At 36.9% G+C, this 17,404-nt stretch overlaps 1 protein-coding gene across 5 annotated transcripts in view; it reads left to right on the top strand.

The window, feature by feature from the left end:
* The window catches only part of RUNDC3B (RUN domain containing 3B), a gene marked incomplete at its 3' end in the record, with an annotated part of 89,663 nt that overhangs the window by 9,317 nt on the left and 62,942 nt on the right, over positions 1 to 17,404 (top strand). For all 5 annotated transcript variants that reach the window (XM_084897421.1, XM_084897423.1, XM_084897422.1 and 2 more), the window contains one exon: positions 2,340 to 2,455. In XM_084897421.1, coding sequence (XP_084753547.1) covers positions 2,340 to 2,455 — 116 coding nt within the window. The remainder of the gene's footprint in view (positions 1 to 2,339; positions 2,456 to 17,404) is intronic.

The following is a 17,404-nucleotide window of genomic DNA, read 5'->3' on the forward strand; positions in this document are numbered from 1 at the left end:
TAATGCAAAATTACCTATTTCATAAAGTGCAATAGCCATGGAGAATAACGTGTACATTTTTGTAGTATCCTGAGCCATATACAGATAAATTAGTAGTCAATAAAATAGGAGTCTTTTTTCATCATGTTATCAGTAGTTTATATTTCTATCGAAGACAATATATGCATGACAAAAATTTATGATGGTGAGTCTCAGAATGCTGAATTACTTTTAACTCAAACTCTCCCTGAAAACTAAAACAAAAGCAAAATCTAAATATCGCAAAGCATATCATTGCACACAATTTCTGTTATTTCCAAGCAGAAAGATATTTTCAGGGTGAAAAAGCAGTTTAAATAATTTACAATATATCAAAATGAATAATACAGAAAAAGAATATTTCTCAGATTTGTTTCATCAATTATTCTCTGCTCTCCTGCCAACACAAACCTAAATTTCAGAAGGTGAATTAGATCCTTAAGTCTAGCCAAGTCTTCCCACTCACCACCTCTCTAGAATTGTGTAGCTAGCTCCATAATTCCAGAATCTTTTTGTCCACAACACATTAACTAGCTAAGATGTACTATAAAAACCAAATCTATAAAATGAATTTTAATACATTTAAAAAATATCACACAGATGCTGAGCTATTTCCTGATAATGATGATGTTAATATTACTCATCTATTTCTTGAAGAGGACTGGTTTTCAAATAATAAAATGATAATTTGATGAGTGTCTAAAAATATTAAATCAAGTCTAAGTAATAGCTTTTACATAAGAACTTTTACATAAGAATGAAAAATATAAAAATTACATAAAAGTTTCTTATAGTTGAGTGCAATTCTTTTTTAATAAATATTTTTAATTTTTTTAATTACAGTTGATGTACAATATCATCAGGTACACAACCCAGTGATTAGAGATTTATATAACTTATGAAGTGATCACCCCAATAAATCTGATCTCCGTTTGACACCATGCATAGTTTTTACAATATTATTATTTTTAATCCTCACCTGAGAACATTTTCCCGTTATTTTTAGAGAGAGTGAAAGAGAGAGGAAAAGACACAGAGAAATATTGATGTAAGAGAAACACAGGGCCTCAGTTGGGGAGGACCCTGCAAACAGGATCCATGCCCTTCACTGGAATTGAACCTGCAACCCTTTAGTCGGTAGGCTGATGCTCTATCTACTGAGCTAAACTGGCTAGGGGTACAATATTATTGATTATATTCTCCATGCTGTACTTAACATCCCCATGACTACTCTGTAACTGCCAATTTGTACTATTTAATCCCATCAATTGTTACACCATCCCCGCAACCCCCTCCCATCTGGCAGCCTCCAAAATATTCTCTGTACTTATCAGCCTGTTTCTGATTTGTTTTTTAGATTTCACATATAAGTGAAAACATATGGCATTTGTCTTTCTCTGTCTGACTTATTTCACTCAGCACAATACCCTCTAGGTCCATCCATGTTGTTGCAGATGGGGAGATTTATTGATTTTTTTTTATAGCTCAGTCATATTTTATTGTATATATGCACTACTTTTTCTTTATCCATTTACCCATCAATGGACATTTAGGTTGCTTCCATATCTTGACTATTGTAAATAATTCAGCAATGAATATATAAATGCATATGTCTTTTTGATTTAATGTTTTGGATTGCTTTGGGTAAATACCCAGAAATGGAATTGCTGGGTCCTTCTTTGTCTCTTATTATAGCTTTTTTTTTTTTTAAGTCTATTTTGTCTGGTATAAGTATTACCACTCCAGCTTTTGTTTATTCATTTATTTATATTTTTCTAAAATAACTTTTTCCATCTGTTTACTTTCAGTCTCTGTGTGTCGTTCAATCTGAAGCAAGTCTCTTGTAGACTGCATATGTAAGGATCTGGTTTTGTTATTCATTCAACCACCTATATTTTTTGAATGGAACCTTTAAGCCATTTGCACTTAAAGTAATTGTTGACACACATGTTTTTATTGCCATTTTATTATTTATATTTTTAATATTTTTTTAAACTGTTTTTTGTAATTCTGGTTTGGTGGTGATAAAATCCTCTAGCTTTCTATTGTCTGGGTAGCTCTTTATGTGTCCCTTGATTCTGGATAGAGTAATCTTGGTTGTAGGACCTTCCTATTCATCATTTGGAATATTTTGAGCCAATTCCTTCTGGCCCACAAAGTTTCTGTTGAATAATCAGCTGACAGTCTTATAGGAACACCCTTGTAGGTAACTAATTTCTTCTCTCTTTGAAGATTATCTACTTTGAAGATTATCTCTTTGTCTTTAACCGTTGGCATTTTAATTCTGATTAAAAACAGTAATAATCTCCTTTTATTCATAGGTTTTCTGTAAAGACCCTGATCGATCGATCCTGTTTTGAGACAATTGATGATTCTTCTCCTGAATTTAATAATTTTGCAGCTATTTTGGAACAGATTCTAAGTCACCGGCTAAAAGGTAATAGCACAAGTGTATTATTTATCTCCCAACAGCTCTCTTTTTAATAAGCTTACAGTTTTAGAAATGAAACAGTCTGGTGTGATTTAGATAGCAACCATGCCAAATCATGAGAAGCATAAAAGTGATTTTAGAATACATAATCTTTTGGCCTATGTATCTGGGAAGAATTTCTGTTCTCGAATGTGTACCCATTTCCAGGGTGGATTAAAAATACTGAGTGTATACTTTGAAACTCTTATTTATAGTCATTGTAAATGGTGATCCATTAGATTTTTCCATTAAAACATAGGTGCAATAAAATAAGCCAGTATAAGAATTTATAAGAAAATGTCCTTAGCCGATTAGCTCTCCAATACCAACTCCAGAGGTGAATAGAATGTGTAACTTCCATAAACTTACTATAATGAAGATTACTTTAAAATGTTTGTGGAAAAGGGTTGAATTTAATTACATAGGGAAACAAAATCTGAATTCAGTCAGTCCTTTGCAGTTTAAAAGGTGATCCATATAATCTCTAATGCTTTCCTACTAGAAGTTGATTATTTTGCATTTTGAAATGGTTACTTTTTTTCTTAGGTTTGCTGTTCTGTATTTCTTAAATTTTCTGCCATTAATATATTACCTTTTATTAAAAGTTTGTTTTAAAGCAAAGGATATGAGAATATTTTGAGATATTGCCTTGGTTTCTATATTGTGTGGTGATTATATTTTTATATTTTACTTTATAAATTTATAAATGATACCTGACTAAAAAAACACAGGTAGTATGGTAGAGCCTGATGTTTCTAATGTTCACAAGTGTTGTTGTTTTTTTATCATAAGATCTTAATTCCTGTTATATAACATTTATCATACAATTGATTCATTCACAAAAATACATAAACAACTATCAACAGAAAACACTTATGCCACGTTGAGTGATCAGATGGACTCTCTACCACAAACTGGACCTCTTCTGCACATCTGCCTGCTATATTTTGAGTCATGCCTCAGCAAAATATAGATCGGAGACCTTTAGAATTACATCTAATGGTGAATGCTATTTCTGAGAAGCTAAACTATGTTGAAAATAGAATCTCTAGTTCATTTATGATGCAAATTCCACTAATATTATTAAGGGAGTGAGAAAGGTGATACAGTAAGATATGTGTTAATTTTTTAAGCTATGTAAAATTAATAATTCAAAAGTTTTATTTCTAAAGATACATTTTTATTGACTTTAGAGAAGAAGGGAGAGGGAGAGAGAGATAGAAACATCAATGATGAAAGATCATTGATTGGCTGCCTCCTGTGTGCCCCACTTTGGGAATCGATCTCAGGCATATGCCCTGACTGGGAATCAAACTGTGACCTTCTGGTTCAGAGGTCAACACTCAACCACTGAGCCATGCTGGTCAAGCAATAATTCAGAACTTTTCAAAAACATTTCCTGTGTGTGTGTGTGTGGGGGGGGGGGGGGGGGGAGGGGGGGCGGGTATAAGGGGGTGGTTGGGAATGAGCAAAAAAGGAAAAACTCATGGACATGGACAACAGTGTGGTGATTGCCAGGGAAGTAGGGAGTAGAGAGGGAAGAGGGAGTGGGAGGAGGTGGAGAAAGTATTGGGGAGATTAATGGTGATGGATGGAAACTTGATTTGAGATGGTGAACACACAATACAGTGTATAGATGACATGTTATAGAATTATGCACCTAAAACCTATATAATTTTGTTAACCAGTGTCACCCCAATAAATTCAGTAAAACAATGCTTTAGATTAAGAATTACAAAATGAAATAACAAAAAATAAAAATATTTTCTGAAGATCAAATATAGTCACTGTCAATATCTACCATATTAATATATCAAGACCCATGATCATTTCAAAATGTGGTCTTATTAATGTGCATTAGGATGAGTGCTATTCTTATTCTACTTTCTTCTGAAAGAAATATTGCCAATTTTAAATAGTCACAGCAAAATTTAGATTAGCAAAAACTACCAATTTGTACTTCTTAATCTCTTCACCTTTTTTTCACCCAGAGCCCCCAAACTCCTTTCCCTCTGACAACTATCAGTTCTCTATGTCTGTAAGTCTATTTCCATTTTGTTTATTCTATTCTTTAAATTCCACATATAAGTGAAATCATTTGATATTTTTCTTTCTCCATCTGAGTTATTTCACTAGCATAATACCCCATCTATGCCATCACAAAAAGTAAGATTTCATTATTTTTTACTAGTGGCCCAGTGCACAAATTCATGTACATTGAAAGTGAGTTAATTAAAAGAGATATTTGAATATTGCTATTTGTCCTGATTGCCATCCCCTCCCTCTGCCTGCTGGCACCTGCCTTGGATGGCCCGGTGCCGCCCACTTGGTAGCCCTGCCTCCCACAGACTGGTCGTTCTGCCATTTGATCAATTTGCATGTTACCCTTTTATTATATAGGATGGCTGAGTTGTATTCCAGTGTGTATATGTACCACAGCTTTTTTATCCACTCATCTATTAATGAGCACTTTTTATCCACTCATCTATTAATAGCCATATCTTGGCTATCTATAATAATCCTATCTAGTAAAGAGGGAATATGCTAATTGACCCTCACACCATTGCAAAGATGGTGGCACCTGCAGCCAATAAGAATGGAATATGCTAATTGACTGTCCCGCCCTTAAATGTGGTGCGCACAGCCACAAGATGGTTGCTCCCAGTCCTCTCAGCCCCACAGCCACCCAGGCTGGCTCGAGGTGCATGCAGGCAATTCCTGGATAGCGGCTGCCCAGCTGCCCAGGGCTGCCCAAGACTCAGGTAACCAGGGTCAGCCAAGGTTTGTGCTGCCAGCAGTGGCAGAAGCAGAGATGTGATGGGGCATAGACTTCCCCTGATCACCAGGTCGCCTCCAGCCCCTGAGGGCTCCCAGACTGTGAGGGGAAGGCTGAGCTGAGCAATGTTGCCCTCCAATGCAAGAATTTTCATGCACCAGGCCTCTAATAAAAGCATAATATGTTTATTAGACCAGATGTCCTTCCAGACGTCCTTCCTTCCAGATAAAGCTGCAGGAGGTGGGGGCCAGGGCCAAGGCCTTGCACAAATTTTGTTCATTGGGCCTCTGGTTGTAAGTAATGTTGCAATGAACATGGAGGTACACATATTCTTACAGATAAGTGTTGTTGGTTTCTTTGGATATATCCCGGAAGTGGAATTGCTGGGTCATAAGACATGTCTATTTTTAACTTTTTGAGTAACCTCCACACTTGTTTTCCACGATGGTTGCACCAATCTCCATTCTTACCAATAGGAATGTACTTTTCTCCACATCTTCATTAATGCTTGTTGTTTGTGGATTATTATTAATGATAACCATTCTGACATGTGTGAGGTGGTATCTTGTGGTTTTTATTTGCATTTTGCTGAAGATTAGTGATGATGAGCAACTTTGCATATATCTATTGGCCATTTAGATGTCTTCTTTGGAGAAGTGTCTATTCAGGTTTTCTTGCCACTTTTTAATTGGGTTGTTTTATTTTTTTGGTTTGTTTTTCTAGTTGAGTTGTATGATTTTTTAAAACAAATTTTGAATATTAACTCCTTAGGGATGTGTCATTGACAAATAGCTTCATGCATTCAATAGGTTGTCTTTTTGTTTTTGTTGATGGTTTCCCTTGCTGTGAAAAAAACTTTTTAGTTTGTTGTAGCATGTTTATTTTTTCTTTTGTCTCCCTTGCCCAGGAAAATGTATCAGAAAAAAAATATTGCTAAGAGAAGTATCTGTGATTTTATTGCCAAATTTTTATCTAGGAGTTTTATTATTGTTTTAGGTCTTATATTTAAGCCTTTAATCCATTTTGAGTTTATTCTGGTGTAAGACAATGGTCTGATTTCATATTTTGAACTTTTATTTTAAAGCATAATCTTTCTCTTGATTCTACCTCTCATACTAAAAACCAGTGTAAATGCCGAATATATAAGTGGTGTGTCTTGTTGAAGCAAGGTGAGGAAATTAGACAGTTTGCCTGCTCGGCATAGTTGCACCCCTTGCCCCTTGCCCCCTGCTTCCCAGAACTCCACAGCACCATTTCAGGTAGCACCACAGATAATAGACTAAATATCACTACTCTAGCCTCTCTCCTACTGAAGCAATCCATTTACTGGTATTTCTTACTCATAGATATGCAGTTGTTTAAATACTTCTGATATTTTTTAGCTTTGGATAGTTAAATAGTCTACATAACTCTTTCTCCTCAGTCCCCCCCCCCCCCCGCCTTTTTTTTTTCCTACTAGGTAAGTTATCCCTAGTTTCTTGAATCTTCTGGAATCACCATAATCTTAGTTGTCTTTCTGGCATATCAGTGGTTTGTTAATATTGCTCTTAAAAATCTGGTACATAAACTAAGTAACATGCTTCAACGAGGTTCACCTTTGGCCCTAACAGGTTTAGCTCAGTGGATAGAGCATCGGCCTGTGAACTGAAAGGTCCCAGGTTCGATTTCAGTCAAGGGCATGTACTTTGGTTGCGGGCACATCCCCATTTGGAGGTGTGCAAGAGGCAGCTGATTGATGTTTCTCTCTCAATGGTGTTTCTAACTCTCTATCCCTCTCCCTTCTTTTATGTAAAAAAAAAAAAAAATCAATAAATATGTTAAAAAAAAAAAGAGGTTCATCTTTGTATTAAGGCCAAGTGAAATTCCAATGATGTTCAAAAATTGACAATTACTTATGTTTTAGGTTCTCTAAATTAGTTGTCTGAGCTCAAGTTTAATAGGAATAAATGCAGTATAATTTCCTTTATCATCCACTCTTTAAAGATGGGGAAGATGGCTGTAAAAATGAATTTTAAGAGGACTTCTACTTGCAGGAAGATGAAGTGGGCATACCTTTCTCTCTTTCTCCCACTATAACCAGTTCAGCAATAGAAAAAGAAAATTGCTGTTTCTGCGTACAGCAACATGAATTCATCTCAAATGCATTATGATAAGTAAAAGACACAAGTCTCTAAAGGTTATAAACTATATGATTCCATTTATATGACACTGGAGGCCTGATGCATGAAATTAGTGCACTGTTGGGGGGACCTCAGCCCAGCCTGCGCCCTCTTGCATTCTGGGACTTGTTGGACATCTCTCTAGCTCCTTACTGCCTATCTGCTCGCTGCTCCTTAGTGCTGCCTTGGAGGCGAGAGAGGCTCCTGTCACCACTGCTGCACTCACCAGCCATGAGCCCAGCATCTGGCTGAGCATTTCTTTCCCTAGTGATCAATGCACATCATAATGACAAGTCATTCTAGTCATTCCATCATAATGTTTGCTTAGGCTGTTATTATATAGACTAGAGGCCCGGTGCACAAAATTCATGCATGGGGGTATGTGTGTCCCTCAGCCAAGCCTGAACCGTCTTCAGTCTGGGACCCTCGAGGGATGTCCGACTGCCTGTTTAGGCCCTCCAGGATCCGGCCAAAATGGGCAGTCAGACATCCCTCTCACAAACTAGGACTGCTGGCTCCCAACCGCTCGCCTGCCTGCCTGCCTGCCTGATTGCCCCTAACCGCTTTTGCCTGCCAGTCTGATCACCCTCTAACCACTCCCCTGCCAGCCTGATTGATGCCAGACTGTTCCCCTGCAGGCCCGATTGCCCTTAACTGCCCTCCCCTGCTGGCCTGATCACCCCTAATTTTCCTTCCCTGCTGTCCTGGTCACCTCTAACAGTCCTCTCCTGTAGGCCCTCTCTCCCTCAATTGCCCTGCCCTGCAGGCTTGGTTGCTCCTAACTGCCCTTCTTTGAAGCCTAGTTGCCCCTAACCTTCTTCTCTGCCAGTCTGGTCACCCCTAATTGCACTACCTGCTGGCCTGGTGCCCCTGAACTGCCCTCCCCTGCAAGCCTGGTCACCCCTAACTGCCCTCCCCTGCAGGCCTGGTCCCCCCAACTGTCCTCCCCTGCAGGATGGCACCTCCCAACTGCTCTCCCCTACAGGCCTGGTAGCCACCAACTGTCCTCCCCTGTAGGTCTTGTCCCTCCCAACAGCCCTCTCCTGCAGGTCTAATCACACCCAACTGCCCTTCCCTGCAGGCCTGGTCGCCCCACTGCCCTCCTCTGCAGGCCTGGTCCCTCTTAACTACCCTCCCCTGCAGGCCATCTTGTGGCAGCAATTTTGTGTCCACATGGGATGGGCCATCTTTGACCACATGGGTATGGCCCTCTTGTGTGTGGGAGTGATGGTCAATTTGCCTATTACTTCTTTATTATATAGAATTATAGAAAAGGCAAAATTATAGTATAGAGAATAGAATCAGTAATTATCAGAGGTTAGAGGTTGGGGGGAGTTTGCTTTTATAGTGTTTGCATGAAAGGGTTTTTTGGGGTGGTGGAATTGTTATGTAATAGTTCTATTTACATGATTCCTTGAAAATTTGCTGTAAATTAAAAAAATTATTTTTATAACTTCCCCAAATTCAATTGCTTCCCATTAAAACATTAAAAAATCAAGAGGATCCTACATTTTCATTATAATACTTAAAATTTCCACTCCTTTATCTCCCAATTACTTTAGGAAGTTAGGTAGTTTTTCATAGCACATAGTGAAAAGCAACTTCAGAGAGCATTCATCATTACCCTTCCACATTTTTCTTGACTAAACTTAACTCCTTTCCTTTGCTTTGGACAGCATGCATTCCCTAATCTTTTCACAGAGCAGATACCTTAAATTGGCACTTCACATATGCCTTCCTCTTTTTTCTTTTTTCCTATTCTTACTAATATTTTCCACACATACATATACTATTTATTTCATTTGTTCTCTTAGTTAGCAATCCATATAAGCCCCATACTAGTATCCTAGTATGTAAAGATTATTAAGACACGTTTTCACATGAAACTCAGTCCTGGAGGGCAGAAGGAGGATACATTAACACATAATCTTGTATAATAGTGTCATTGAGTTATAATAGAAATGTTAATGAGTGTGATGTAGCACAAAGGGTGAGTAATTCATCCTGTTTGGATAGGTCAGGGAAGGCTTCACATAGGAAAAAGGCATAAAAATGCCTCAAATGAAAATTCAAATTTTAAATGTCATTTGTGACTTTGGGCCTGATATTTTAAGAAAAATAATGAAATTTAGCAGTAAAATGATAAGGAACAATCTTTTAACCTTCAGCTATCTGGTATTGAGATAGGATACAGTAGTGAATTTTGTAAAGGTTTTGTAGAAAATCACTGATTAAAGCAAAAATATAGAATACCTTGAAGCATCCAAGGCTATATGAGTCTGGTAAATTTACTTCAGCATCTTTAAGTTGCATAGGGAGTAAAATTAGCTATTTTAGAATATAGAATTTTAAGGTTCAGGAGTAAATAAGTAACTGCAGTATCATAGGAGACCAGAGACTATCAATTAGTTACATGCTATTTATTAAAAAATGATCAAGTATAGCCGGTACTGGTTTGGCTCAGTGGATAGAGCGTTGGCCTGTGGACAGAAAGGTCCCGGGTTCGATTCCCGTCAAGGGCATGTACCTTGGTTGCGGGCACATCCCCACTGGGGGATGTGCAAGAGGCAGCTGGTCGATGTTTCTCTCTCATCGACGTTTCTAGCTCTCTGTCCCTCTCAATTCCTCCCTGTGTAAAATCAATAAAAAAATATATTTAAAAAAAATGATCAAGTATAATGAGACACTATGTCACATTTTCTATGAATTAATGACTTAATTATGAGTTAATTATACCTAATAACATTGGGGTATATTGACTTACATTCAATTTAGATTTTGCCTTGATTATGAACATTTCTTAGTTTATATTTGTGTACAGAGTCCTTTTGTTCTTGTTTTTAAATTTCTGTGCTTTAGCATTGTCGGTCTTTTGCTTTTCTTGACTGTACCAGGCACATTTATACCATAGTTCACCATTGCACTGGATATTCCAGCTGCATGAAAAACACTTCTACGTATCTGAGGGGTTAACATTTTAAAATCTTAACTTCTACATATTCTATGATTTACTAATTATGATTATTATTTATTATCTTCCTTTACTTCCACTAAAATGTAAGCTTACCTCATGGCAAAGACCTCTGTTTGTTTTGTTCACTGATGTACATCAGATCTCTAGAATAGTGCCTGGGAAGTGGTAGGCGCTCAGTGAGTATTTGTTGGAAAATAGAATTCCTGATGCAACAATAATAATTTCTGTTTTTTTTTTTTTCTGATAGCATCTAGATTCAGACTCTTAAAATGAGTTAGAACGCCTGTGACTTGACATTTTAGAATTTCTCCAATCCAGTTGAACTGTTGTGATACCTAAGCATTTCTCAGAAACACTGGCTTGAACCTCAAAGCTCTTCCTGACTTAGATGATAAACAGTTACCTCCCCATGGGGCCACCTTTTGAAGTGCAGTATAAACACTCTTAGAAACAATGGGTAAAGATAAACCTGTCCATTTGGCTTTTGAATTTTCTTTGTTAATTTTTGAAGGTTTTCCAACTTTTGATTCTTGGTGTGCATACAAAATGAGACGAATTGTTTCTGGAGTAACATATGAGCACAACTCCCCTAGTAAAAGCCATATACAAAGGCCAAAACATGATACAATAGATAAGAAAGGGACTCTGAAGGTTACCAGAGTTTGGCTTTTAGACAATGGACAAGACTGCCACTCTGAGAAACACCCTTTAAACTTTTGTACTTGGAAATTTAGGAAAGCTTCAGCAGATTTCCTATCTCCAGAAGTTATAATTTTCAAGGAATTCTTGAAACATTCAGAGTTATATGTAGCACGGTAAATTTAGTTCAGTGTCTTTAAATTGCATAGGGAGTAAAATTAACCTATGTAGAATATACTAAGTTTAAGGTTCAGTAGTAAATAAGTTTGTATATTCTAAAAACAGAAAGCCTTAGTCTCTAAATCAAATATGATAAATAAGGTTAGTGACTAGAAAAATGAAGTAGCACTCTAATTTTCATACCCTTTGTGTATCTGTTTCCATTGAAAAAAATATTGCTATACTTGGTTTATTCTCCCATCCAAGTACTAACCGACCCTGCTTAGCATCCGAGATCAGACGAGATCGGGTGCGTTCAGGGTGGTATGGCCGTAGACTATACTTGGTTTATTCTCAAGCTTACAGTCCTCATTGTTTTTTGTTTCTCTAATAACTTTTGAAAAACCTTTTTTCATTTTAAGATTTTTATCCCATAACAGCCATATAGGTAGACTAATTGACTTTGCTTGAATTCATATTTTTAAGGGAAGAAGGAAAGAAAGGTATAAAGCTTTATTATAATTCCTTAATTTGACCTCTTTCTGTATGTATACATTTGTCCTTTTGGGCTACCAATCAGTTTTTTGTCTTTCCTCTTTTTCATAATCCTCATAAAAATGACAAGAGATTCAAGTTAAAAAGCTAAGATATTCATAAAAAACTTTCAGAAATCCCAGATATAATTGTAGCTGGTAACTTTGTAAATCTATCACATATACCAGTATATATGTCTGTGAATGTGTCTGTATATATTTGTATGTTTTGCTATGATCTGTATTTTGCCCTTTGTATATTGGCCATACTATTTTTCCATTTCATTTTGTTTTTTAGCATCTTAAACTTAAAATTAAATTTACATTATATAAAATTCACCATTATAACCATTCTAAAACATACACAATCACTGATTTTTAGTATATTCAAAATGTTGTGCAACTATCACTATTTTCTGGGTGGTGACCACATAATACAATAAACAGATGATCTATCATAGAATTATACACTTGAAATCTATATAATTTTATTAGCCAATGTTACCCCCAATAAATTTAATTTAAAATAATAGAATTAAATTATAAAAAAGAAATTAAACATATAAATATTTAAAATTATATATTTTATGAAATAGTGTAACAATAAACTATAAAATATAGATTTTACAACAAAAGTTTTATTTCAATTGCAAATGAGAATCTTTTCTACAGATAGATAAGCACTCCTTGGGCCACTTTGAAATAATGTGAGTTTTGTCTTTCAGATATACTGAGTGTGTGCTAAGGATTTAAAATTTATATGAAAAATAGTTACCCTAGTTATGCTGCATGTTTACTATCTCATCATTTTTCTTATTTATGAAGTTGCTAATGCAAACTCATAACCAACAAGGAAAACGAATTGATTTTTTTTTTTTCTACATGTTAGATTTTGTCTGTAGTCAAAGGAGTAGATCAGCATGAGGCTGCAGGGAACAGATGTGCTGGGTCTAGGCAGGTGTTTTCTGGGCCTAACCTTTCCCATCTATAATATGAAAGAGATGTGTTGAAATTTGCAGATCATTTGGAATCTACTGGTGGAATGTTTCTAGTCCAAGCTGTTTGTGGTAGCTTTTCCATATGAAGGTCCTGTCCTGGCTCAGGCTTTAGATTAGGGGTGTCGAACTCAATCAGAGAAGGGGCCAAAATCTAAAATCTAGCCTAAATCGCGGGCCGAATGGTTTACTGAACAGTCATAAACTGACAATGTCATAAACTGACAGCGGAGTGCAGTGATGACAGCGCGGTGCGGGCCATATTGCAAGGCCTGGCGGGCTGGATTTGGCCCGCGGGCCTTGTGTTTGACACATGTGCTTTAGATTATTCTAAAAGCTCTTATACAAAGAGCAGCTGGCATGAGCATGCCCCATACCTTTCAGTAATAGGTCCCAGACCCAGCACTAGCACCAGCCTGCCTTACTTCTGAGCTGGGCCTCGCCTGGGCACTTCTAAGCCCAGTACAAGGAGCAGCCATCTGCAGATCTCGCTGTGGCTCCCGGTGGTTAGTACCAGGCAGTGGCTGACATTGTACCTCCCAGGAGGCCCCAAAGCTAGTACACCCACTGGACAGCTTCAGACCGTACCAGATTACAACTCTACACATCCACAAATGACACACTAAAGGAGCCAATTCAGTGAGCACCAAAGCCCCACTGAGCAAGTCCTGCCCCATGAGGGTTTCTCCTGAACAGTAGCTCTTCCACTATAGTCACAGCTTGTCTTCACAGCCAGTTGGCCTGGAGGTCAATTCTTCCCATTGACACCAACAGCAATCAAGGCTCAACTACAACAAGACTGTGCTCACAGCCCACACAGAGGTGTACCAAATAGCCCAGCTCAGGTGACTGGAGCCACTGGGCCCTAAAGGCTGAGCCACTGGGCCCTATAGGACACCTGCTACATGAGGCCACTCTATCAATTCCAGGAGACATAGCAGCCTTACCTAATACATAGAAACAAACACAGAGAAGCAGCCAAAATGTGGAGGAAAAGAAATGTCACAAATGAAAGAAGTGGAAGCAAGCAAAATATTGGATACAGAGTTTAAAACAATGATTATAAGGAGCATAAGGGACTTAATCAGATTCAAGGAACTTAGACTTTTTAAAATATATTTTTATTGATTTCAGAGAGGAAGGGAGAGGAAGAGAAAGATAGAAACATTAGTGATGAGAGGGAATCATTGACCAGCTGCCTCCTGCACATTGGACTGAGCCCACAACCTAGGCATGTGCCCCCAACCAGAATAGGATCTGGGACGCTTAGGTTCACTGAACAGAACTGGCCAGGGTAGGACTTAGACTTTAAGGATCTTAGTGAAAATTACAAAGACATGAAAAAGGACCCATTAGAAATTAAGCATACATCAACTGAGGTAAAAAAAAAAAAAAAATAATAATAATAATAATTTACAGTAGAGTAGAGGGTTCCGAGAATTAAATCAACAATTTGGAATATGAGGAAGCAAAAAATATCCAATCAGAAGAGCAAAAAGAAAAAATAATCCAAAAATATAAAGATGGTATAAGGAGCCTTGGGACAATGTCAAGTGTACCTCATGGGGGCTGCCAGAAGGAGAAGAGATAGTGTGAGATATTGAAAACTTATTTGAAGAAATAATGACAGAAAACTTCCCCTACATGGTGAAATAGACTTGCAAGTCCAGGAAGCACAGAGAAACCCAAACAACATGAATCCAAAGAGGCCCACACCAAGACACATCATAATTAAAATGCCAACGGCAAAATACAAAGAGAGAATATTAAAAGCAGCAAGAGGAAAACAGTTACTTACAAGGGAGCTCTCAGAAGACTATCAGCTGATTTCTCAACAGAAACTTTGCAGGCCAGAAGGGAGTGGCAAGAAATATTCAAAGTGATAAATAGCAAGAACCTACAACCAAGATTACTCTACCCAGCAAACTATCATTTAGAATTGAAGGTCAGATAAAGAGCTTCACAGACAAGAAAAACCTGGAGGAGTTCATTACCACCAAACCAGTATTACATGAAATGTTGAAGGGTATTCTTTAAGAAAAGGAAGAAGAAAAAAAAAGTGAACAATAAAGTGGCAATAAATATATTTATATTAACAATTGAATCTAAAAATAAAATAAATGAATAAAGAATCTAATGAACAAAATAAACTGATGAATAAAATAGAACCAGAGGCATGGAAACATGGAACAAACTGACAAATCTCAGAAGGAAGGGGGAAGGAGAGTGGGAAGAGATTACCCAAAGATCTTATATGTATATATGCATTACCTATGGACACAGGCATTAGGGTGGTGAAGGCCTGGAACAGGTGGAAACCAGGTGAAGGGGGGCAACAGGAGGAAAAAAAGGAAGACATCTATAATACTCTCAATAATAAAGATTTAAAAAGCAAGAACAAGTGTTGGTGAGGATGTGGAGAAAAGGGAACTCTCATGTACTATTGGTGGGAATGTAGATTGGTATATCCACTGTGAAAAGCAGTATGAATTTCCTCAAGAAATTAAGAAAGAAGCTGCCTTATGACCTAGTGATTCCACTTCTGGGAATTTATATGAAGAAACCCGAAACACCAATTTGGAGTAATACATGCAACCCTATGTTCATTGCAGTGTTATTTACGATAGCCAAGATTTGGAAGCAGCCCAAGTGTCCATCATAGAGAGTGGTTAAAAAGATGTGGTACATCTATACATTGGGTGCTACTTAGCTGTAAAAAAAGAAAGCAATATTACCTTTTGTAACAGCATGAATTGATCTGCAGAGCATTATACTAAGTGAAATAAGCCAATCAGAGAAAGACAAGTACTGTATAAATTTCACTCATGTGTAATCTAATGGGCAAAATTAACTAACAAGCAAAATAGAGGAAGACTTATAGAGAGAGAGAGCAGGCTAGTAGCTGTCATGGGGGATTGAGCAAAAAGAGAAAAAACTCATGGACATGGACAACAGTGTCGTGCTTTCTTGGGTAAGGGGAGAGTAGGAGGAGGTTCTAGGGGGATAAATGGTGATGGACAGAGACTTGACTTGGTGAAGTGAACGCAGTACAGTGTATACATAGATGATATGTTGTAGAATTGTGCACCTGAAACTTGTATAATTTTTGTTAACCATTTTTACCCAAATTCAATAAAAAGGAAAAATAATCCTAATCTATAAATTGAGCTTAATAATAGATTCAGTAATTATTTCTCACTATATATTAGAGATTGATTAAATCATGACATAAATCTCATTATGATATATCTCATTTGTTACATTTTTTTGAAGTTTATTTTTTTTCAGTAAGATTTTTCTGGAAATCATTTTTACTTTTATTACTTTTTGATTATGTAAATGACTACAAATAAGACACATAACTTTATTTTCAGGGCAGTTATAGTAAAGTAAATGCGGTTTAAACATTAACAGTTGGTGTTTATTTTTTCCCATAGCCTAATTTTTTATTTATTACTTTTTAAAAATTAAATTTGCTGGGGTTACATTAGTTAATAGGATCATTGAGTTTTCAGGTGTGAGTTTCTATGTTACAAGATCTGTCCATTGCACTGTGTGCTCACCACCCAAAGTCAAATCATCTTCCGTCACCATATATTAGGCCACCTTCACCCTCCCACCACTGCCCCCTCCCCTCTGACAACCACCGTACTGCAGTTTGTGTTCACTGGTTTCAGTTTTATATCCCACATGTGAGTGAAATTGTATGGTTAATAGTGAAGTCATATGGTTAATCATATAACAGAATGAAAAGCATTCTGTTCTGTTTTACATTTTAGTGCTGAGAAATTTTCATTTTTGTTTGTTGTAGTTGTAGCAAGAACAGTATGTTCTCCTATGGGCTTCAACGAGGGTACCAATTTCTAGATCCTTTTGGATATGTTTCAAAGTTCAGTATTTCTTTATGATGTTACAGATGAAAGTGGGAGGATAGTGAATGTAGGGACATAGATGTAGTAAACAATACAATTGTATATATCTTTTTCCGTTCGTTTTCATACATTACTCACTGTGTTTGCTTGGTTTTTGTTTGGTCTCATAAAGGGCCTGAGTATTTAGAAAGGTGTGGGACCAGGTCCTAGTGGAGATTTGAGAGAAGAAAATATTATTTGGCTTTGGAGTTTTCCTGTATAATTATAAGAGGATTTTCCAAACAAACATAGTCAGAATTTATAGTAATTTCCCAGATGGTGATCGTTAAACAATAATTGAAAGCTGCTATAGGAAATAAAACAGTGTTTTGCATAAAGTAATCGTTTAGTAAACGTTGGTTAAACTGAAGAACGAGCTAAGTGTTAAACCAACTAGCTAAGTGTTCGTCTCATAATTCAGAACCATACAGACTTTAACTCTTCTTAGGCCAAAAATAAGAGAACTGCTCTTCAAAATGAATTTGTTTATAACTTTTGGAAAAGTTAACAGTAAAAAAAAAAAATGTGTTTAGTTCTAAAGTTAAAGACTTTGAGACATATGTAGTTCAAGAAGTAATTTTCCTAACCAACATAAATTCTGAGGTGCAAATCTAGCCAATTCAGTCAAGCTCTTGCTCATTTTGCATTCTGTCATCAACCATTTATTGCCCTTGGGAGAGAACGATGGAAGGGGAAACAAACAGGGAACAATTGCTTCTCATTGTTTCTATGACTTAGATACATCCTAGACTCCCCAATAAAATAGGCTA

The sequence above is a fragment of the Pipistrellus hanaki genome (assembly GCF_964339955.1).
Source record: "Pipistrellus hanaki genome assembly, chromosome: 10".
Taxonomy (NCBI): domain Eukaryota; kingdom Metazoa; phylum Chordata; class Mammalia; order Chiroptera; family Vespertilionidae; genus Pipistrellus; species Pipistrellus hanaki.